Source organism: Paroedura picta, chromosome 17 (assembly GCF_049243985.1).
Source record: "Paroedura picta isolate Pp20150507F chromosome 17, Ppicta_v3.0, whole genome shotgun sequence".
Lineage (NCBI taxonomy): Eukaryota > Metazoa > Chordata > Lepidosauria > Squamata > Gekkonidae > Paroedura > Paroedura picta.
This window is the reverse complement of record NC_135385.1, coordinates 24704686-24724694: the sequence shown is the minus strand read 5'-3', so window position 1 is coordinate 24724694 and position 20009 is coordinate 24704686. Positions and strand designations below refer to the sequence as shown.

Below are 20009 nucleotides of genomic sequence, written 5' to 3'. Positions count from 1 at the left end.
CGTCTGAAAAGGAAAAATAAACAAGCAAGCCTGTGTGCACCATGGGTTTATGCATTTATTCAGGTCTCTGCTCCTGCCTTTGAGAGCCAGCCAGCCAGCCGGCCCCAGCCCCTCTTCCTGCGGCGGGTGGGATCCTGGCCCTCCAGAGTCTGGCCTCAGGGCTCCAGGCCCCTCAGGGTGGCGATGCTGCTGGCCAGCCGGCGGGGCACAGCCCTGGAGGTCTGCTTGTAGTCTTCAGGCTTGGCCTTCAGCAGGAGGAGGGTGTGCTGGAGGCCCTTGGAGGGCTGCAGGCCCAAGGCATCCAGGACGTTCACCAGGTAGTCTGGTAGGGGACGGGGGGGAGGGAGAGAGCTGCTCAGCCGGGGCACCACCGGGGGGGGGTGGGGGGTCCTGCTGCCCCAGAGGAAGGGTGGGGGACAGGCTCACCAATGTCCGTGGCCAGCTGCTTGGCAGAGTGGGGGCTGAGCCACGGGATCTGCAGGATGACCTCGCAGTAGCTCTGCATGGTGGCCCTGGCCAGAGAGCCCAGCCAGTAGTCGGCCATGTTGTCCAGTTCCGGCACCTCGTCCCCTGCGGGTGGAAGCGGAGGGAGATGGCCCTGGGGCTTCTGGCCAGGGGAAACCTTTGGGGGCAGCTGGGGAGATCCTGACCCCCTTCCCCAAACACTCCGGGGCCAAGGGGGCAGCAGCTCCTGGAGTCAAAGCCAGGCCAGGACCGGCCGCACCCCGTCCACCTCTTCCTTCCCCCGCCCTGTGAGAAGCCCAGCCCCAGGCGAAGGGGGAGACGACTGCAGGGCTGCCCCCACCTTGCTCCGGAGGAAAGGGGAGCTTCCCGGCGTGGAGGGCCAGCTCCAAGGCCGAGTCCTCCTGCGTCACAAAGGGCTCCAGGTGGAGGGGAAGCGACATCAGGTACTGGCCGATCTAGGCGGGAGAAGAGGGACCCCGAGTGGCCTCAGCACTGCAGGAGAAGAGGCTGTGGCCAAGGAGGGCGTGCTGATCCCCCCACCCCACCCCACCCCTGGTGCAAGACTAAGACGAGGACGCCTTATGGGGAGGCCTCCCCTCCTCCCTCCCTCCCTCCCCCCCCGCATCTTGGCCCCCCTTGCCCCCTCGCCCTCACGTTGCTGATGTACTCCAGAGGAGTGAGGCTGAAGGCGGGCAGCTCCTCACTCAGCATCTCCCCCGGCCCTGCTGTGCTCCAGACCTGGCAGAAGCCAAAGTGGAGAAGAGGGGTCCGTCAGCAGACAGCGCATGATTGGGGGGGGGGAGGGAACCCCACAAAGGCTGCTGACCCCCCACCCCACCCCGCCCCACCCTCGGGGCTCTCACCTCCATGCGGGGCACCTGCAGCAGCTGCTGCTCAATGCGGAGGAAGACGGAGTCGAAAGCCAGCTGGTGGGCCAGCTGGTTGAGGCGGGTCAGGGCGGCCCGTGGAGCCGCCAGCAGGTTGTGGCTGGTCCCCTTCTCCTGCAAGCCAAAGCCGCCCGTCAGACCACAGCCCCGGCTGGCTCCACCCCCGTGAGGCGAGCAGGGCCACCGGGCAGGCATCCCCCCCCCCCTCGGCCCGGGCCGAGAACCCAGGGGCCACCCGGAAGAGGGAACGAGGGTGCGCGGAGGGCTCCAGGCTCACCTAACCCAGCCCCAGCGTCCCACCTTGAGGGCGTAGAGGGTCTCCAGGAGGGTGGCGTACTCGGCTGGGCTCTCCTGCTGGAGGTAGTTGTACTCCTGCCACGGGTTCTTGGTGGCACTTGGCCTTTCCGAGCCGGATTCCGGGAGGCCGCAGGAGCTGTACGATTCCGAAAGGTACTTGCCGGCCGTGGAGAGGATCCTGCAGCCGCAGGGACAAGGGAAAGGTGCGCTAGGAAAACAGCCCTGGATCAGGGCCCTCCCCAAGCTGGAGGAGGCTGGAGGCGGCTGGAGGCTGAGCACGTGCAAAGAGAAAACCCTGCCCCTTCCCAGCCCTACCTGTTGGCCAGCTGCTGCTCCAAGTCTCCGCACTGGCGCAGGAGTTCCCCGCAGGCAGCCATGATCCTGGGGGAGGGGGAAGGCGGGGGGGGGGGGGAGAGAAGCAGCTTTCACTTCCAGCCGGAGGGCAGCCCTGTTGTCTCAGGGGGACCTGGCCCTAGGTCGTCCACTGCCCTGGGTCCCTGGGCCCGGCTGCCCTTGGAGGGCCCTGGGCTTAATCCAGGATGCAGGGGGGTGGGCAGGTGGATGGAGGATGGAGGACACTCCCAGGGAGCAGGGAGGGTCTCGAGGACCCAGCCCTTGTGGCAGGCAAGGGAGGAGAGGGGGAGGGCTTCCTCGCCCCCCCCCCCAGCTGCCCCCAAAGCCTGGGGAGACAAGCAGGCCTGGTCGAGGCCTCACCGGATCGAGCTCTGGAAAGCGGTCCAGTCCTCCTGGAAGAGCGAAGGAGGGGGGATCTGGTCCAGTTTGCACTTCTTGCGGATCGACTGCAGGGCGCTGCCGAAGTCCGAGGCGTACCTGCGGGAGGGACGGAGCAGAGCGGGGGGAGATGGGGGCTGTCAGCCAGGGAGCAGAACCGCTGGCCCAAGAGGTCCAGAAGAGGAGTCATGCTCTGCCTGCCCCACCCCCCACCCCCCTGGTTCTGCCGGGGACTTACTTGCCAAAGAGGGATCGCAGGGCCTTGAGGAGGCCGCCCACCCCCAGCCCGTCGGTCAGTCGGAGACAGTTGTCCACCGCCTGCAGGGACAGGCTAAAGAGCTTGTTCACTGACTGGCACAGCTCCTGCACACAGTCCATCACCTCGCCGTGCTCCTAAACGGGAGCCACAGGGAGCCTGTCAGACGGAGGGGGCACCCAGCCACCTTGCGTCGCCCTCCCACCTCCCACGGGCCAAGCAAGACCAGGACTTCCCTGGGGACGGCAGGAGGGCGGCCCTCGGGGGCAAACCCCAGCGGCTTTTCCCTTTTCCCGGCTCAGAGCTCAGGCGGGGAGGAAGCGCCGGGTTCTCCATGGCAGCCCCGCGGAGGCCAGAGGTCCACACCGCCTGCCGCCTGGGCAAGGCTTCCCTGGACGCGATGCGTTTGTGGCTCCTGGCGCCCGGACCGGGCCTCGCTTACCAGCGGGACGGCGCTCATCTGGATGAGGAGGTTCTCTTCTTCCAGGGCCCCGTACTGCAGCTGGAAGGGCTTGTAGGGCCCGTAGACGGACTCCACCAGCTCCGCCACCTTCACCGGGTTGCACTCCCCTTGAGGGCCAAGAAGATGCACTCAGCATGGGAGGAGGGCCCCCTCAGCCTCATTCATTCATTCATTCATTCATTCATTCATTCATTCACCCACCCGGGGACCCAGGGGGGGCCAGCACAGTGGCACAAAAACAGAGAGAGAAGCTGGGCAGAACCACGTGGAGCCTCCCCCCCCCCCCCGTCCACCCCTGAATAGCATCCGCCAGTTCACACAAGGACCGGCTGGTGGGTGGGAACCCGGGGTGGAGGAGGGACACCCTCCCTGTCCCCGAGGGACCTCTGTGCTGGCTGGCCCAACCAGGGCCCCCCTCCCCCGCCCGGCCCAGGGCAGGAGGCAGCTGCCTGCGGAGGCCGGCCGAGAGGGGCCGGGCCGGGGCTGTTTGTGAGCGGCAGAAGTGTGAAGTCGTATTTGCTTAAGGCAGTATCCGAAATGCTCCACTTCAGCAAACAGCCAAGGGACTGTGTCAACACCGCCAGAGCAAGTCAAACAAAGTTTGGTACAAATGTTATGTAACCACAAATGCCATCACGGTGCCCCCCCACCCCACCCCACCCCTGAACACGGCCACGCATGGGGTGGGGTGGGGTGGGGAGCCACTCACTCAAGGTGGGATGCAGGGCGGCCTCCAGGGCCCGGGCAAAGTAGGCCGTGGTTGCGTGGAGGCTCAGGAGGAGACCCAGCTTGTGCTCGGGGCTGGCCTGCTCCATGGCGGTGCTCAGGCAGACGGGGAGGGAGGGGACCAGAGCCCCCAGCGCCTGGATCAGCAAGACCGACACCACCTGCGGGGGGCTCTGGAACACCTGCAGGAGACAGGCAGGGGGAGGGGGGCGGCACGAGAGTCAGCACAGGGTCTGGGTGCCGGTGGCCAAAGGGTCTCCCCCCACCTCAGCCTTCAGGATGAGCCCAGGCTGGGATCACAGTGGCCAAGCTGGAACCCCCCCCCCCCAAATGCTGCCAAGAATCCCCTGGAAAAGAAACGGGTGTAGCGCATTTCTCATCCCTCCTTCCTCCTCACAGCCAGCGGATTGCAAGGGCTGTCAAAATTATGTTACTTTTTAAAAACAACAATAGGAAAACTTATGCCCAGTCCATAGGACGTTGCAAACCAGTAAAGACCGATGTGTTTCGGCCCTTGTAGGGCCTTCCTTCTTCCAAGGTCTGGTTTAAACACACACCAGTTCTTCTGACACACATCAAACAGGTACAGCGGCCAATAAAAGCTCCAAAGCAAGAGCTGTAAAGTGTCAGAGTCAATGGATGAAGGGAGTCCGGAGCTCTCCTCCAGGGGCGGCCCCAATGGTCAAGGGTGTTTCTCCTTATTAGTGCAGGGATCGCAATGAGGGGAGGGGCTAAATCTAGTGGCTCCTTCCGGAAGGCGCCTTCCGCTGAATCAGACCACCGAGGTCAGCCTTGTCGACTCAGATCGGCAGCTGCTCTCCAGGGTCTCAGGCAGAGGAATCTCAGGTCACCGGCTGCCTGGTCCTTTCACCAGGAGATACTGCCAGGGATTGAACCGGGGACCTCCTGCGTGCCAAACAGGGGCTCTGTGTCCCAGGCCCGAGCAATAATGATCATCCCCCCTCGGCAGCCACCACCTCCTCCCTAGAGAGAAACCCCACAGCTCTGCTGCGGACCCCGCTAGGCCCCCACGGAGCCGGCTCTTGGGAAAGGCGCCCAGGGCAGGCGGGTGGGAGGGAGGGAGGGAGCCCGGCTGCCAACAGGAAAGGCGATCCCTGCTTGCAAAGGGCAAACGCCCACGGGGCTCCTCACAGCCGTCACACCGGAGATAAACATCAGCTTTACTCTTCACGGGTGAAAGGACCCATCGGCCTAATCTGATGAAGCCGGCAATCTCCTACCCGGCTCAGCAGGGGCAGCCCCCCCCCCCAGGCTGAAAGCTGAGAAGGCCAAGGTCCCAGAACGGCCAGCAGGGGCCCCAGGAAAGGGAGGGCCACCCCTGACCGCTAAAGAATGTCACCTTCCCAGCCCAGGGGAGGATTCGCCTGCCTCCAAAGGGCATGCCTGGCCACGCCGTCCCTCCGACAGGGCTCGGAAGAACGCCTCCTGGAGTTTCTTGCTTTTTGTCACCTGCCGCAGACCTGCCTGGATGGCCCAGGGGAGCCCAACTGCCTCAGGAGGAAGGCCAGGGCAAGCCACCTCTGGGCAGGCCCCGACTCAGAGAGGCAAGAGGCCGTGCAGCATCCAAGGCCCCCTTCACCGCCCCTCCGCCAGACCCCCTGTGCCGGCCCCACCCTCCCCTCCCACCCTCTCTCCCGGCCCTGCCTACCTGGGACACCCACTGGAGCTGTGAATGCCAGGTGCCCAGCAGCAGGTCGTAGAGCTCCCTCAGCTGCCGATCCAGAGGCAGGTCGGACTGGCACAAGTCCTGCCACGCGACCACCAGCTGCACCTGCGGCCCAGGAAAGAGCGGGCCCATTGCTGCTCCACAAGCCCCTGCCTCTCTTTGGGCTAAGCAGAGCCAAGTGGGGCTCAGGGGGGGAGGGGGGGAGGGGTGGCTCTGTCATCACCCCCCCCCCAGGGGCAGGCCGGGACATGGGCAGAGAACACCTGAAGAACACCTGTGCCAAATCCACTGGATTGGGCCCCAGCAGGCCAGGTGAGGAGGAACAGTCTCTCGGGGGTCCCAGAAGAGGTAGCTGGCATGGCCCCTCAGCTCCCTCCCCCCACCCGCGGATTTGTGTTGGGAGATTGTCTCCAGCTGGAAGCCCTGCGGAAGATGAGCCGGGAGGCCCCTCGCTGTGCCCGTTTAATTAAGCCAGGAATGCTGCTCTCCTGAAGGACACCTGTAAGCCACACCAGCCCAGGGCTGCAGCTGCAGGGACCCTCCGCTACCCCAGAGGTTCCTCCAGGGACAGTTGAGAGGAGCCGGGCGGGGGCCTGGCCCACCAGGCATGGGTCTTGGGCTGCCGAAGGAAGGGGGCACGGCCCCTCTCTCTGCCCCACTGGCCTGAACAGGAAGAGAGAGTGTGTGTGACAGAGAGCTCCCCTTCCTCTCCATGCAGCCAGCGGAGGAAAACCTGCCCTAGGCCTTTGCACTCCAGGCAGCAAGCCCCCCCCCTCCCCCAATGTCTCAAGGACGGGGGGGGGGGCCTTCTTCCTCTCCCAGGTTACCTTGTGACACTTGTAGTAATAAGCCAGGAGCTGGGGCAGGCGGTCGATCTCCGTGAAGACCTTCACAAACAGCCGGGCCTGGTCTGGAAACACAGAAGGAGCCCCAACACAGATCAGCCCAAAGGCCTGGAGCCCTGGCCCCGCACGTGGCCGCCCAAAGAGGAGCAGGGCAAGGCCCCACACCCACCGGGGAGGAGGGCTGAGGTCACCGCACAGAGCTCAAGGGAAGCCGCTGCCTGGTGCGTGGCAAAGTGGGGGGAGCCCGAGGCTGAGCCAGGGACCGGCAGGAAAAAGAGAGGAACCAAGAGCTGACCCTACAACACTCTCACACAGACCCACGGACCAGGCAGGCAGCATTCCCCAGGAGAAAAGGGGCAGAGCGGACAGACCGAAAGGGAAGTTTAGACGCTAAGGAGCTGCCGGACTCTCTGTCCCGAGGCACGGTGACCGCAAACTAGAGCTGCACATGCAAAGGGCTAAATTGATCCTTCATGTTCAGGAGTTGTCCCCCTTTCCCAGGGCTGGGGGGGGGGGGCTGGGGGAGGGGGGCTGCAGGGGGATGCTCAGGGCACTGCTACTGGCTGGCCAAGTAGAGGAAGGAGAAGCAGAAGGGTGGACGAGAGGTGCCCCACTGGTCTCAGGGAAACCTCAGCACAGTGCAAAGCCGCCCCCTCCTGGCGCATTCCCAGCAGTGCTCCAGGGGACGTTAGTGCAAGGAGAGGGCAGCTCGCTCAAGCAGAAAGCGCACCAGAACACAGAGGGCTTCTTGTCCTAATGAGCATGGAGCAGCCTCCCCCCCCCCCAACTGTCCTGCATGCCATTCTGGCGTCTCCTCTTGCCAGGAGCCCAGCAGGCCGGCCGGCCCCCCCCCCTCCAGCTGCTGCCCTCGACTGACCAACCGACTGGGTGTTGAAAGCGGCCACTATCTGAGGGCTGGCCAGCGCCTCCAGGCGGTTCTTCAGGGCCTCCAGGTGCACGCATTTCTCCGAGTAGTCCGGCGTGTCCACCAGCACCGCCAGGCTGCTCTGCATGCTGGTCAGCTTGGCCGAGATCAGAGACACGTCCTGCCCAAGGAGAAGAGAGTCGCCCCCCCCCAAACTCGGTTAGGCCCACTGGAGCTAGCCCCCTCCGGCCCAGGCCCACATCACCTCCCCTTCCCCCAAACAAGCTGCAGAAAAGCCCAAGGGGAGGGCGAGGCTACCTGGGTTTTAAAAGTCTCTTCGATGTCCACGCTGAGCGTGCTCCACTTGTCGGCTTCTTGGAGGGCCTCGGCTGCCACCTGCATCCTGGACTTCACGTGATCCAGCTCCACCAACACCTGGAAGGCATAGAACGAGGGGGGTGGGGGCGGGCGTTCTGGGAGGGGGGAACCACCATCACAGCACTGTGGCAGGCCAGGGGGCAGGTGGGCCAAGGTCGGCCCCTCGGCACAAAACCCACACGCGCACCTGCATGGACTGCGCCGTGTCCACCTCCAGCCGCTTGATGTCTTCCCGCACCAGGACCATCTGCTCCTTCAGGAAGCTGGCCTCCTGCTTCAGGGCTTCCACCTCCCGCAAGACCCGCGGCATGTTCTGAAGCGCCTGCTGACTCGTCTCTGCGGAAAGCAGCAGCGGTCAGCACCCACCGACAGAGCCCCCCTAGGCCCCCCCCAGTGCTCAGAGGGGTGGGAAGGGGGCTGGCCGAGGACCTTGTGGGCAGATGGAGGGGCCAGCCACTCCACTCCCACCCTGCAGAAGAGTCAGGTCACGGCAGCTCTTGTGGCCTGCAGGGGACCCCTGCCCTCCACAGCATCTCACCTTCCACAGCTTTGTTGACCTCCTGGATGAAGAGCTGCAGCTTCATGACGAGGGTGGCGGCGTGGGCGTCCACCTTCCCCGGCACCTCCTGCTGCACGGCCCGGAAGGCCCCGTTCACCCAGGCCTTCACCTCAAAGTCCTCCGCCAGGAACTTGGAGAAATCCATGCTGGCCGGCTGCACCCCTTGGGGCAGAATGGGGCTGAAAGAGCAGAAGGGAGCGGAGTGTTGGCAGCCACCCAGCCCTGGGGTTGCCACCTCCAGGCCAGAAAATCCCTGGAGATTTGGGGTTGGAGCCTGGGGAGGCCTCAGTAGGGCCCCCTGCCACAGAACCCACCCTTCCCGGGAACTGATCTCTCCGGCCTGGTTAGGAGCTGCAGTTCCAGGGGACCTCCAGGTGCCTCCTGGAGGCCGGCATCCCTACCCAGCTCTCCAGCTGGGCTTGTCCCCTCTCCCCGCCCCAGTCCTCTTCAGCACAGCACAGTGGAAGGGGGTCGGAGCACCCAGGGGGCTCAGCTGCTGCCGCCGACCCTGCCGGAGGGCCCAGAGCCCCCAAGCAAGGGCAGCACCTCTCCGCATCACCCCTGGGAGGGGGGCCCTGCCGAAGAAGCCAGGAGGGCAGGGATCGGGCACAGGCCGGGCAGCTTTCCTTGGCACCACCCAAACCCATCCCACCGAGAGGCGCCCATGCAGGTAGGCTGTCTCCCGCCAGGGAGGCTCCACTGCTCCGCTGCAAAGAGACCGACGAGGCTCCCGCTTACCTCCCCCCGCCCACCCAAGGGGGCCCGGGAGCACACCTGCGCGCACGCGCACCTGACGACTTTGCCCGGCTTGCAGAGCTGTCAGCCCACCCAGGTATCCGCCATCTTGGCTGAGGGCCGCTGTGTCCCCCCCGAAGCTCCGCCCTCCGTGGCTTCATGCCCTTTCCTTCGGGACTTCCGGGCACACCGCCGCATACGCCTGTGATTGGCCCCGCGCCGCTTAACGTGGACCGGGATTGACGCACGAACCCCGCCTATTCCACGGCGCACGGCGTCCGGCGATTGGCTGCGCCGCCGGTCCTCTGAGCCAATCGAAACCCTCCTTCCTTTGCCGCGCCTCCCTCAGGGCGGGGGACGGGGCCAATCAGAGCGAGGGCGGCGCGGGGGGCGGGATATTGTCTCGTCTGGCTCTTCCAGGATTGTTGGCATGTTTGTCCCTGAATGGTCCCGTCTGTATCTGCATTTGCCCCCCTCCCTGGGGGGCCTCGTGGACCCTGGTTGACGGTTCCAAATAGGCAGAAAGAAGGAAGCTGGAGTGCAGGGGCAAACCAAGCTTGATTCAGTGCCTAAGCTTTCAGGGGCACCTGCTCCCCTGGACTCAACCTGTGTGGCTGCTTCAGACCCCCATGGCAACCCCACCCCGCAAAGTCTAGCAAATCCCATCGGGAAATGTTGGGCGGCTGGAAGATTTGGCCAGCAGCCTCCCTCCGAGGGCCCTGCCAGAGGACCTAGCTCCAGCCTCAAGGGCCTGGGCCCCTCGTGCTCCACCGACTGCAACTGCCTGCAGAGCCCTCCCTTCCTCTTCCTTCTTCTCAGGCCGCTGCCCCTGCAGTGTGGTCCCTCAGCCGCCCTGCCTCGGAGCTCTTTGCCCCTCCTGCTGCTGAGTCCTCTGGCACCGGTTAATCTTTTTACCGTCGGCCGGCAGTAAACCGGTGGATGAAGTGGCTGTGCGGCATCTGCAGAGCCCCTGCCAGGGATGCAGCAGGCCCGATTCAGTCCCAGCCTCTCCGCTTGAAGGACCCCAGCAGCAGGCACAGAGGACACCTCTTCTCAGCTTGGGACCTTGGGAGCCACGAGCAGCCTGGCCTGACCCAGCTCAGCTGGAGGAAGCATTCACCGGCATGGCCTGCAGATGTTCCAAGGAGGCTGCCACGTGCCAGGGGGCTACGACAATTGATCTCCAGGGAACCAAGACCAGTTTTCCCTGGAGAAAATGACTGCTTGGGAGGGCGGCCAGGCTCTGGCATTCCGCCTTGCAGTAGGGCCCCTCTACTCCCCAGGCTCCCAGCCCAGAGCTGGCATAAGGGGCTTCCTTGGAACCAGGATGGCTGACTTTCAGCTCGTGTGGAAGATGCACAGAGATGTGACCTTCAGCCTGCTCGCCCCAGGACCCTTCAGGAGCATCTGTGAAAGAACCACACCGCACAATCTATCAAGTCTAAGCATTTGTACGGTTTTTATTAATCAAAAGGTGCCGAGTGGTTCACAGAAAGAGGACGCCGACTCCCTCCCATTCCTCCAGCAGCCTCTGGGGCCCGTTCCAGAAATCTCAGGGCAAGCTGTCCATTCCTCTTCCTTGCCCCCATCTTCAGCTCCCTCCCCAGAGCTCTGCATTCGGAAAATCGGTCACCTCCCCCTCCTCGCAGTGGGGCTGCCCATTCTGAGTGTAGAGCAGCCGGTACTTCAGCCGCAGAAAAGAAAGGTCCACCTGGCCCAGCAAGCAGGGACGGGCATGCCGAGGTGTCAGCAGGTCAGCTGCTCAAGGCCCTTCGGATCCGTGCCTGAGCTTCTCCACGCCCCAAGGAGACCATCATTTCGGCAACGCCGGGTCCTTGCTGAAACACACCCAGGGGTTACCGTCTGGGCAGGGACAGGGGAACCCTTCTTGGATCTCAGCCTGCATGTTGGCCAACCAGGGGCGTGGCTCACTGCCCAGCCAAGCACCAGCCCCTCCGGGCAGGAAAGCCAGACTGGCCCAGGGCCCACGCGAGGCCGTTCACTGCCACCCCCATGCACCGGAGGGGGAGAGAAGGCACAGCCCATATCTGGGCACAGAGCAGGTACATGTCCCGAGGAGGCGTTCAGGTACTCGAATCGCAAAGGTGACAGGAAGGCTGGCATTAAAATCTCGGCCACACGGAAGGCAGCTGCGGCCCACGACCATCAAGGACCGCAGTGTGGTTCTGCAGACAAACCACTTAAGTCCCCCTTGGCAGGGTCGGTTGGGGACAGACACTCACCTGCAGGCCGCTAAGGGCCATGCGGAGAAGCTTCATCATGACGCTGTACTGGGTGACACGGACCCGTGCCGGCAACTGCCGCAGGTCTCCGTTGAGCTGCTCAACGGTCAGGGTAGCCACCGACTGATCCAGCAGCCTTTGGGAGGGAAACCAGAGGCTGTCCCCACCATGTCCGCAGAGAGGACAAGCCCCAGCTAACACCCACACCCCCTGGCCAGAGACCCCAGCTCTGCGAAAGCTTACTCAAGGACTAGCCGGCCTATATCGTCTGCCTCCGGGGAAATGGCCTGCAGCTCCTCGTGAGGCACCGTGGGCCTGATCCACAGGAACGCATGCGTGGGTGACACCAGATCCTGGAGACGGCTTATGTGACCCTGGCAGAGGAAGGACAGGCAGTAAGGCCGGGGTCCCCAGCCGTTTTGAGCCTTTGGAATTCTGACACAGGGTGGGAAGCGCAGCCACAGAACGGCTGATGCAGGAGGTGGAGCTGACCACAACATGGCTGCCGCAGGAGGCGGAGCCAATCCCAAAATATCAGGGGCAGACCATCACTCTATTTGTAGCCCTTTGACATTTCAGGCAGGAGCTCAAGAGAGCAAGCAAGGCAGTACCCATTAATGGCTCCTTGCTATCTTTGAGAAATAAAGTCTCTGGGCCTTGAAAAGGGCCCCCTGTAGACTGACCCTCTCTGGACACCCTTAGTTAACCAGGGTCGACGGTGACTTATGCATCCCTGCCCAGTATTAGAGTCAACACCCGGGAATCTCGCATTGTGTCCTGGCGTGTTTGGAGAATGTGTGTGTTGTGTAGGACGTAGTGCGCTTGAACCCTGGTGAAGGCCACCTAGGCCTCTGAACTGTCCAGGGTCCTGGGGCAGCGTTGGGCAGAGCTCACCCCTTCCACACGACGGCTTACCTTTCTCAGCAGAAGCACCTGTTCTACATACGCCTTCTCAAGGACCCCCCTGTCTGTCAGCTGCTCCCCGTAGACCCGCTCCACAGACTCCTGGACTTCTGCCACCAAGGCAGGCCGGCTCCTCTCGTCCCCAATCTGCCGGGCCAGGTGGATTCTGGGTAATCACAGAACCCGCCAGAACCTCAGTCATCCCAGGCCGATACAGCCACATCCACCCGAGAAATGCTCCGCACCCAATGGTGAGGAGGGAAGGCTGCCCAGAAGGGCTGCAGAGCATGTGCGGGCCAGTTAGACTCCCCCCGGCCTAGACTGGCCTTCTCTACCTGTTGAACTCGCTCAGCTGCTCCAGATCCAGCAGGGCGGAGTGCTTCTCAATCTTGCCCACGTCAAACTCGGCCACCAGCTCTTCCAGCGTCCTCCCCATCCGGTTCTCTGGGCAAAAGCGGCAGTGAGTCCACCAAAGCGGCCCTCCCAGGGGGAAGAGGCCGGCCCCTGCGGGAGACACCTCCTCGCAGCAGCCCTTTGCGGTAGGTCTGGCCAGCCTCTTCTACAGAGGCCTCCCCACCCCACCCCACCCCACCCTTGCTTGGGGGCCGAGGGGGCCTTCCGAAGGCGGCCTTACCTGCAAACCCCGAGCCACAGTTCGTGATGGCGTCCAGCAGCGCTGCAGGCAAATAGCCGTCCTGAGCAAACTGCTCCACGAAGACGTGGCCCTGCCGCTTGGAGAGCTTGCTGCCGTCCGCGTTGAGGAGCAGGGGAAGGTGGGCAAAGCGAGGCGGGTCCCAGGCGAAGGCCCGGTAGAGCAGGAGGTGCTTGGAGGTAGAGACCAGCCACTCCCAGCCTCGCAGCACGTGGCTGATCCTCATGTGGTGGTCGTCCACGACGTTGGCCAGGTGGTAGGTGGGGAAGCCGTCGCTCTTCAGGATCACCGGGTCGCCTTCCACGCTGGCCACCTCGTGCTTGGTCCAGCCGTACACCAGATCGCAGAAGGGCTCCGAACCATCCTCCAATCGGAACCGCACCACGGAGTCGGCCCCTTGGGCCACCTTCTCAGCCACCTGCTGGGGGCTCAGGTGACGGCATCTGTTGTCGTACCTGCCGGCAGAGAAACCGGGGGAGCCCCTGGCTCGCTACAGAGCGGGCATAAAGAAGGGGGCACACGCTTCTGTCTGGGGCCTGATTGCTCCCATAGCTCCCGTGGGGCCGCGAGAGGGGGGCCCATGCCTCAAGCCCTTACCGGGGCGTCTGCCGCTCCCGCAGTGCGGCCTTCTTCAGCAGCTCCAGGCGCTGGGGGGTGCAGAAGCAGCGGTATGCAGCCCCCTTCCCAAGAAGCTCCTCGGTGGCCTCTTGGTACAGATCTAACCTCTGGGACTGCCGGTAGGGACCGACTGGGCCGCCCTGGCGAGGGCTCTCGTCCGGAGGGATGCCTGGAAGGAGAGTGCCCGGGCTGAGGGTGGGCAGAGAAGCAGCACAAGAGGACGCCAGCCTCTTCCCTCCGCTGAGCGCCCCAGTGCAGACCTTTCCTCTGCCCGGGGAAGGGGGGGCTGAGACCGGCCCCAGGCGGGAGCCTCCCTCGCATTTCTTCTCCCACTTCAGCCCCCCTCCGATCCCTCCTGGGGCCCTTCCTGCCCTGCAGAGAAGGCCGCCAGGGCTCACCTGCCCACTCCAGCATGTCTTCAATCCCGTCGGCGGCCCCGGGCACCACCCGGCTCTGGTCGGTGTCCTCCAGCCGCAGGATGAAGCGGCCCCCGTGCTTTTGGGCAAAGAGGAAGTTGTACAGAGCCGTCCGCAGGCCCCCCAAGTGCAGGAAACCTGGGCGAGAGAGAGAGAGAGTCACGGAGGGTTAGGGCCAGGCAGGCTGTGGGGCGCTCTCTCCTGGGCTGGCCCACCTCGCAGGGCTGGTGGGGCGTCCAACGGAGGCGGGGCCCGTGAGTCCCGCGTGGGATGGAGCCTCCCCCTCTGGGCGCAGTCTACCTGCGGGGGCATACCGCCTAACCCCCCCACCCCCCGTCCCGGCCGCGGGTCCCCTGGTTGGAGGGCGGCTCACCGGTGGGGCTGGGCGCGAACCTGACCCGCACCATGGCCCGAGAAGCCTCCCCGCGCAGCGGCACTCTACCCGCGGAGGCGAGGGGGCGTGTCCGGCGCCGGGGGGCGTGTCCAGGGAGGCGGGGCGGGCGACGGCGGCCGGCGAGGGCCAAGCGCGGCGCCTTTTCCCGGCACCCCCCGCGGGCGGCTTGTACACAATCATCATGGCCGCCGCCGCCGCGTCCGCCGCCGCCGCCGCCGGTGGGTCAGAGGGAGGGGGGGGGAGGCGGGAGGGGGTCCGGGCGGGGGTCCCGCGGGGGGGGGAGGGGTGGCGCCCCGTCCTCCTCCCCCCCACTCCCTCCCTCCGCCGTGGCTGACGGGCGTCCCTCCTTCCCCTCCCTTCCCTTCGCTTGGCAGAGTCGGAGGAGGGCGAGGCCCAGAAGCCGCCGCTGGGGCCCGACGAGGACGTCGAGACGGACCCCGCCCCGGGCCCGGCCCCCCCCGCGCCGCCCGACCCCGACTCGCCCCACAGCTCGGTCAGCAACGGGCTGGAGAAGGAGCGGGTGGAGCTCAAGATCATCTGGAACAAGAACAAGTACGACGTCCAGCTGCCCCTCGACAGCACCGGCGCCGACCTCAAGCAGCACATCCACGCCCTCACCGGTGAGCCCCCCAGCCCTGCGGGGCCGCCTCCCACAGGCCTCCCCCCCCCCAGCGTCACGGGCCCTAAGGGAGGGGGCCGCCTGTCCCGCATGCCCACCTCTGGACCCATCTCCCATGCGCATAGAAGCCCTTCGTGAAACAGCGGCCTTGCGTCGGCTTCCCCCCGCTGCAGGCCTTCCTCCCACGATGCAAAAGGTCATGTTCAAGGGGCTTTTGCCGGAGGAGAAGACGCTGCGGGAAATCAAAGTCATCAACGGCGCCAAAATCATGGTGGTGGGCTCCACCATCAACGACGTCTTAGCGGTCAGCATACCAAAGGACGCCGCACAGCAGGAGGTGAAGTCGGAAGAGACCAAAAAGGAGCCCCTCTGCAGGCAAAAGGTGAGCGGCAGCCGCTAACCGACCGGATTCTGGTCAAGGAGACGCAGGCGAGAGAGCAGCACTCACCATCCGGGGCGCTTGAAGCTTTGCCTTCTTGACGGCAACATTAGCTCGGAACACGCCCGTTCTCGTGAGCCTCAGTGTTATTGGATGCCTTGTCTTAAACGCGTGTGGCTGAGTTGCTTTCTGTTGCATTGGGCTGGTGATTTTTTCGAGGTCAGTGTCATCTTTAGGGGTTCTGGCGGAGCTTCCAATTCACTTACCCTCTAATGCTTTTCAGTTTGCGCTGCTGGGGCTTTGTGTGGGCAGAACAGGTGGTCTTACATTGCGCCTTATGCTGTCTCTGTTATTTGGTTTATTTGTAGGCTGCTTTTCCAGCTGAGACTCAAGGTGGATTATGCAGCAAAAGCCAATGCAATGTGCTGTATTTAGTTGTCAGCTTTGAGTCTATTGGCACCTTAGAGACAGCGAGAATTTTAGGGTACAAGCTTTTGAGAGTCAGTGTTCCCTTCAACAGATTCTCTGAAGCTCATAGCCTGAAACTTGTACTGGTCTCAAAGGTGCCCCTAATTGCTCTTAGTATTCTGCTGCATACGAACATGGCTATTCTCTGGAACTAGTACATTGTGTATCTGAACTGAGGTGACAGAAATTATTAGACATACGTTAAACAGTGAAGGAAACTGTGTCACTTAAATAAGAGACAACATGGAGGAAGCTTATAGTACGCAGTGCCAGCAGATGATGTATGCTATACATAGCGGTGTAGTCCACAGTCCCATTCTTTGCAAACGTGCAAACAAAAGCCCTCCCTTCCAGAACCGTTCTGTTGCAGTGTAGCCCTATTATGTTTACAGAAATGCTTTCTGGCACAGTTTTGCTTCACATTGTCTCCAGATAGGCAATGGTGGGGGCGCCCTCCTGAACTCCTCAGGCAGGCTGTTCTAGAAGGCGGGGCTGCAGCGGTGGACACACGTGCCCTGGCAGCTGTTGATCTTGCACTTTTGTAGGGTGGTGTTCCGCCTCAGAAGGCCCTGCTCTGATGAACAAGGCCATTGCGGTAGCGTGTAGAAGGAGAGACGACCTTGTAGACAGGAGAGTCCAAGGCCAGGAGGTGCCTTCTGCCTGACAGTCAGTACTTCTGTTTGAACTTGGTAACTGATGCACTCCCGGTGGAGGGGCTGCAGGATGGGGGGAACACGTGTATACCTGGGTTGGTTTCACACTGGAATTTCCGTTGTACATTTATGCTTTCCTGAAGTCTGCCCTGTTATTTGGGCACAATAATAAAGTCAGCAGCTTTGTCGTTGCTCTGTCTGTTGTCAGCTACAAGGTAGGATCCTGGGTTACTGTTTCTGAAAGTTGTATTCTTAACATGTGCAAAATTTTAGCCAAAATTATTTGAAATGTGCTTTAATTCTGTACTACCAAGGCATTAATGGGGAGCGAGAGATTCATGTGGGTAGCCATGTTGGCCTGAAACATCAAAACAAAGTAGGAGTCCATCAGCACCTTTTAAGACCAACCAAGTTTTATTCAAGGTATATCCATGTGCATGCAACTTCTTCAGATACAGTGCAACAGAATTTCCTCAACCATTACATATAGGTAGAGGGTGGGCAGTAAATTAACAGACAGCATAATGAAGATGTTTTAGCAGATTTCAGGAGCTAACAGAAATAAGCTTTATTGGATGAAAGGAGCCACAGGACTCACACTTGTCAGTTTTTTGTAAGCGTGTGTATTTTCTGTGCAGCATCCAGGTTTGGATTATTTTACTGAAGCATAATTCATAACAAGCTTCCTTCTTCTTGTGTGTCTCTTTCGCCTTCGTAAGTACTAGCGAATGGTCAGAACGGAGATCTCTCTAGGCTTCTGTCCTGTTGAGTCACCTGTGCTTTCTGCTTTGTCCCAGCAACACAGGAAAGTATTGGATAAAGGCAAACCAGATGACGTGATGCCTTCTGTCAAAGGTGCACAGGTGAGTCAGTAAGCCTTGTAATTCTCAAGGCAGCCTGTAAAATGCTTCTTCCTTTTACATACCTAGAGAGCGCTTTCTGTACTTCTGCTGAACTTTTGGGGCTTTTCCTCTTCAGGAGCGTCTCCCAACTGTTCCTTTGTCGGGTATGTACAACAAGTCAGGTGGAAAAGTGCGACTCACCTTTAAGCTCGAACAAGATCAGCTCTGGATTGGTACGAAAGGTAACATTTTTTTCAGATGTGATTTTTATTACGTTACTTAGGTGTCTTGATGGTCCAAAACGCAGGGCTATACATTTAGTAAAGTAATATATATATATTTGAAAGGTAGGGTTAGAGGCTTGTCTTGGGAAAAGAACAGGTGGCCTAATGTTCTTTCCATCTGGTCTCTCAGGCCACGCTTTGTTGAATTCATACATCGCACACACTCTGCAAGAGCACAGACTGGATCAGCAGTGAAGTCGGGGGAGTTTAGCTGTTTGCCTACTTTGAGGTTTTGTTCTGGGCCCTAGCGAAAAATTGTTGATTTCAAAAACTGGCCTTCTTCCGTGGACTCTGGCCTTGTGTTGGGACTGTCTGGACAGAACCCCTCTCCTCTTCCCTCTGGGCCTGAAAGTGGCGAGGGTGTCCACTGCAGGGCTGGCGGGGGGCTGGAATGATGCGCCTTCTTCTTTGCGTCTAGAGAGAACAGAAAAACTGCCCATGGGGTCCATCAAGAACGTGGTGAGTGAACCTATTGAAGGACATGAAGAGTATCACATGATGGTAAGAGTTCTCACCCGATCCATTGCATAGGGTGGGGTGGGGTGGGGCGGGGTGGGGGTGGGATGAGATAGGAACCTTGAGGTGCTGCTGGCAACATTGTGGGTGTCACGGGCCAGCTCATGTCCTTACCCTGGCGGAGCTGCCTGACTGTGGCTCCGTGACTTAGCTGCTTGCTTGTTTCTTCTGTGCAAATGAGTGTGGTTTTATTTCTTCTGAAAGTTTCTGAGCTGCTAACCTGGCCCCCTCCTCTTTCTGCCCCCGCAGGCCTTCCAGCTGGGTCCCACCGAAGCCTCCTACTACTGGGTCTACTGGGTTCCCACTCAATACGTGGACGCAATCAAAGACACGGTGCTGGGGAAATGGCAGTATTTTTGAAGGAACGCTCACCTCTGGCGCTGGAGACGGACTCGAGCCGAAAGGACACTGCTGGGAGAGGCCTGGACGGGGGTGGTTGTCCTGGAACTTCTTAAATCAGCACCTGGGAGGACGCCAGAGGTGGGGAAAACTCTCGCCACTAGTTTATTTTTAACTTAAACGTGCAGCAGCAGCAGCCCTCTCTTTCTGCAGGCGGCTTCCACCCTACTTAAAACACAACAAAAAAGCAAATATGATGGAAATCAATAAATCTTAATTCACAAACCGGTGTGTGTAATACCGTTTGCTGAGCACCGCCCTTCCGGGGTGTCGTTTCTGCAAGAGACCCGCCAAAGAACTTCCGGTCGCTTTATCCGCCTCTCTCTTGCTCCTTTAGAGCTGCCGCGCTGAGGGATTGGGCCTGCTGCCCTCTCTCCTTTCTCCCCATCTTGCAAGGAGTCTCTTCGGGCAGGAGGCAAACGTGGGGTGTTCGTCAGCCATATCTTCCTGGCCCCCAGGCTCTCCAGGGGCTGCTTCTAGTGGCAGCCTCCCCTCTCAGCCAGGGATGCTTGGAGACATCACCAGCAGCTCTTCTGCAGGGACGTTGTGAACGTCTCGCTCTTGGAGAAGAATGGGGACAGGGAGGGGCCTTCTGGCCAAGTGGGCTCGCACTGATTGCGCTCTGGTCTCTCTTCTCTCTTCTCTGCCCCCCCCCCCGGCACTTTGTGCTGTCATCCTTGGGGGGGCGTGCCTTATGGAGCACTGTTACTCTGTTGCTGGGGCCTTCTGTGTAGCTGAATTGATCCTCGGGCCTGGGGCCTCCACTCTAGCCGCCTTTGCCACCGCTGTCCCTCCCAAGCCTCCACAGAGGGCCCAGAAGTGGATGCAGCCAGGCGGCTCCCTTCGGCCCCTTGGTCTGGCCTGGGAGGGGCCAGGGGAGGCTGGACGGAGGGAAGCAGGAAGCCCTTGCTGCCGGACCGGCATCATCAAGGGGACTTGGCTTTGAGCGGCGTCCTGTTGGCTTCCCGTTCCGTGGTGCTGCCAAGTGTTCAACAGCCATCTGGAGAAGGTGAAGTAGTTTGGGTTAGCGTTGGCACTGGATGCTGGGTGCAGCAGCACCAAGGGGGCTTAGCCTGGCTCCGAGGGGGCGCGTCCACACAGGAGGAGGGCCGTGCGTTGACCTGGTGTGTGTAGGAAGGAGCATTTTGCTCTCTCAGGCTCCCTCTGTCCTTCGCGCCGCCTTGGTCCTCAGCTGGCAGAAGTTCCTTCCAGGCTTAGATGAGAAGCCTGCCTGGCATTCGAGGCCTGGCGCTGTGCACAGTCCCTGTGCCTGCTGGAGCGGCTGGAGACGGTGTCCTGCTGAGCCAGCTGGGAACGTGGGCCATGGGTGTGAGCCACACCCGCTGGGCTAATCCCAGGCGTTTGCTGCACAGAGATTAGGCTCCAAGGCCTTCTGCTCTGTTCCTTGTGGGGCTGCCTTTGCCTCGGGCTGTCTTGCGGTTGTCTGGCCAAAGGCTGAACCACCCCGACTTCCGGGCATTTCTCCAGTTAGCTGTGACAGGGTGGCTGGCACCGGAGTGTTTCTCGCCTTTGGCTGTCCGTCCACGCAGACTCTGTGGGGAGAATGTTGGGTGCCCCGCCCATCAGTTCTCACTGAAGCTTCACCACGTGACGTTCCCTCCTAGTGCTGCTTATCTCAGGTGTTCCGGTCCCCGGCAGGCTGTGCCTGCATTTCCCCAACGCCTGACGGATCGGGCTCTTAGGCTCTGAATTTAGGATGCGGCTCGA

At 61.6% G+C, this 20009-nt stretch overlaps 3 protein-coding genes across 6 annotated transcripts; 1 reads left to right on the top strand and 2 right to left on the bottom strand.

The window, feature by feature from the left end:
- Positions 1-42: 42 nt before the first annotated feature.
- Positions 43-9095, bottom strand: COG7 (component of oligomeric golgi complex 7). Of its 4 annotated transcripts, none has more exons than XM_077317073.1 (18): positions 8935-9095; positions 8140-8339; positions 7789-7937; positions 7542-7658; positions 7236-7404; positions 6341-6423; positions 5496-5618; positions 3810-4008; positions 3080-3207; positions 2620-2774; positions 2364-2480; positions 1965-2030; positions 1653-1827; positions 1329-1466; positions 1120-1203; positions 806-920; positions 427-570; positions 43-322 (listed from the first exon to the last, which is right to left on the bottom strand). In XM_077317073.1, the coding sequence occupies exons 1-18, from the start codon at positions 9054-9056 to the stop codon at positions 156-158; spliced, it is 2451 nt and encodes an 816-aa protein (XP_077173188.1). In that variant the 5' UTR covers positions 9057-9095; the 3' UTR covers positions 43-155. The 4 variants fall into 4 exon arrangements, with proteins under 4 accessions (XP_077173188.1, XP_077173191.1, XP_077173187.1 ...); XM_077317076.1 differs by having other exon boundaries at positions 8951-9095; XM_077317072.1 differs by having other exon boundaries at positions 8899-9039.
- A 1235-nt stretch (positions 9096-10330) lies between these two features.
- On the bottom strand, positions 10331-14240 carry EARS2 (glutamyl-tRNA synthetase 2, mitochondrial). The gene is made up of 9 exons (XM_077317088.1): positions 14101-14240; positions 13710-13865; positions 13291-13480; positions 12676-13148; positions 12377-12485; positions 12054-12207; positions 11382-11512; positions 11139-11274; positions 10331-10733 (listed from the first exon to the last, which is right to left on the bottom strand). Exons 1-9 carry the CDS (start codon positions 14132-14134, stop codon positions 10650-10652), a joined length of 1467 nt encoding a protein of 488 aa, XP_077173203.1. The 5' UTR covers positions 14135-14240; the 3' UTR covers positions 10331-10649.
- Positions 14203-18506, top strand: UBFD1 (ubiquitin family domain containing 1). Its single transcript, XM_077317089.1, has 7 exons — positions 14203-14339; positions 14496-14741; positions 14914-15122; positions 17038-17103; positions 17219-17324; positions 17785-17867; positions 18132-18506. Exons 1-7 carry the CDS (start codon positions 14303-14305, stop codon positions 18240-18242), a joined length of 858 nt encoding a protein of 285 aa, XP_077173204.1. The 5' UTR covers positions 14203-14302; the 3' UTR covers positions 18243-18506.
- The last annotated feature ends 1503 nt before the right edge of the window (positions 18507-20009 follow it).

Excerpts from the sequence above, each read along its gene's own strand:
- EARS2 (XM_077317088.1), bottom strand. The coding sequence starts at position 14,134 with ATGGTGCGGGTCAGGTTCGCGCCCAGCCCCACCG. Across the intron at positions 11,275-11,381 it reads ATAGGCCGGCTAGTCCTTGA|GCTGCTGGATCAGTCGGTGG; the intron begins GTAAGCTTTCGC and ends TCCCTCCCAAAG. Across the intron at positions 10,734-11,138 it reads TGGCCCTTAGCGGCCTGCAG|CAAGGACCCGGCGTTGCCGA; the intron begins GTGAGTGTCTGT and ends GGTGTGTTTCAG.
- UBFD1 (XM_077317089.1), top strand. The coding sequence starts at position 14,303 with ATGGCCGCCGCCGCCGCGTCCGCCGCCGCCGCCGCCG. Across the intron at positions 14,340-14,495 it reads GTCCGCCGCCGCCGCCGCCG|AGTCGGAGGAGGGCGAGGCC; the intron begins GTGGGTCAGAGG and ends TTCGCTTGGCAG. Across the intron at positions 14,742-14,913 it reads GCACATCCACGCCCTCACCG|GCCTTCCTCCCACGATGCAA; the intron begins GTGAGCCCCCCA and ends CCCCCGCTGCAG.
- COG7 (XM_077317073.1), bottom strand. The coding sequence starts at position 9,056 with ATGAAGCCACGGAGGGCGGAGCTTCGGGGGGGACACAGCGGCCCTCAG. Across the intron at positions 7,938-8,139 it reads GGTCAACAAAGCTGTGGAAG|AGACGAGTCAGCAGGCGCTT; the intron begins GTGAGATGCTGT and ends TGCTTTCCGCAG. Across the intron at positions 1,204-1,328 it reads TGCAGGTGCCCCGCATGGAG|GTCTGGAGCACAGCAGGGCC; the intron begins GTGAGAGCCCCG and ends GGCTTCTGCCAG.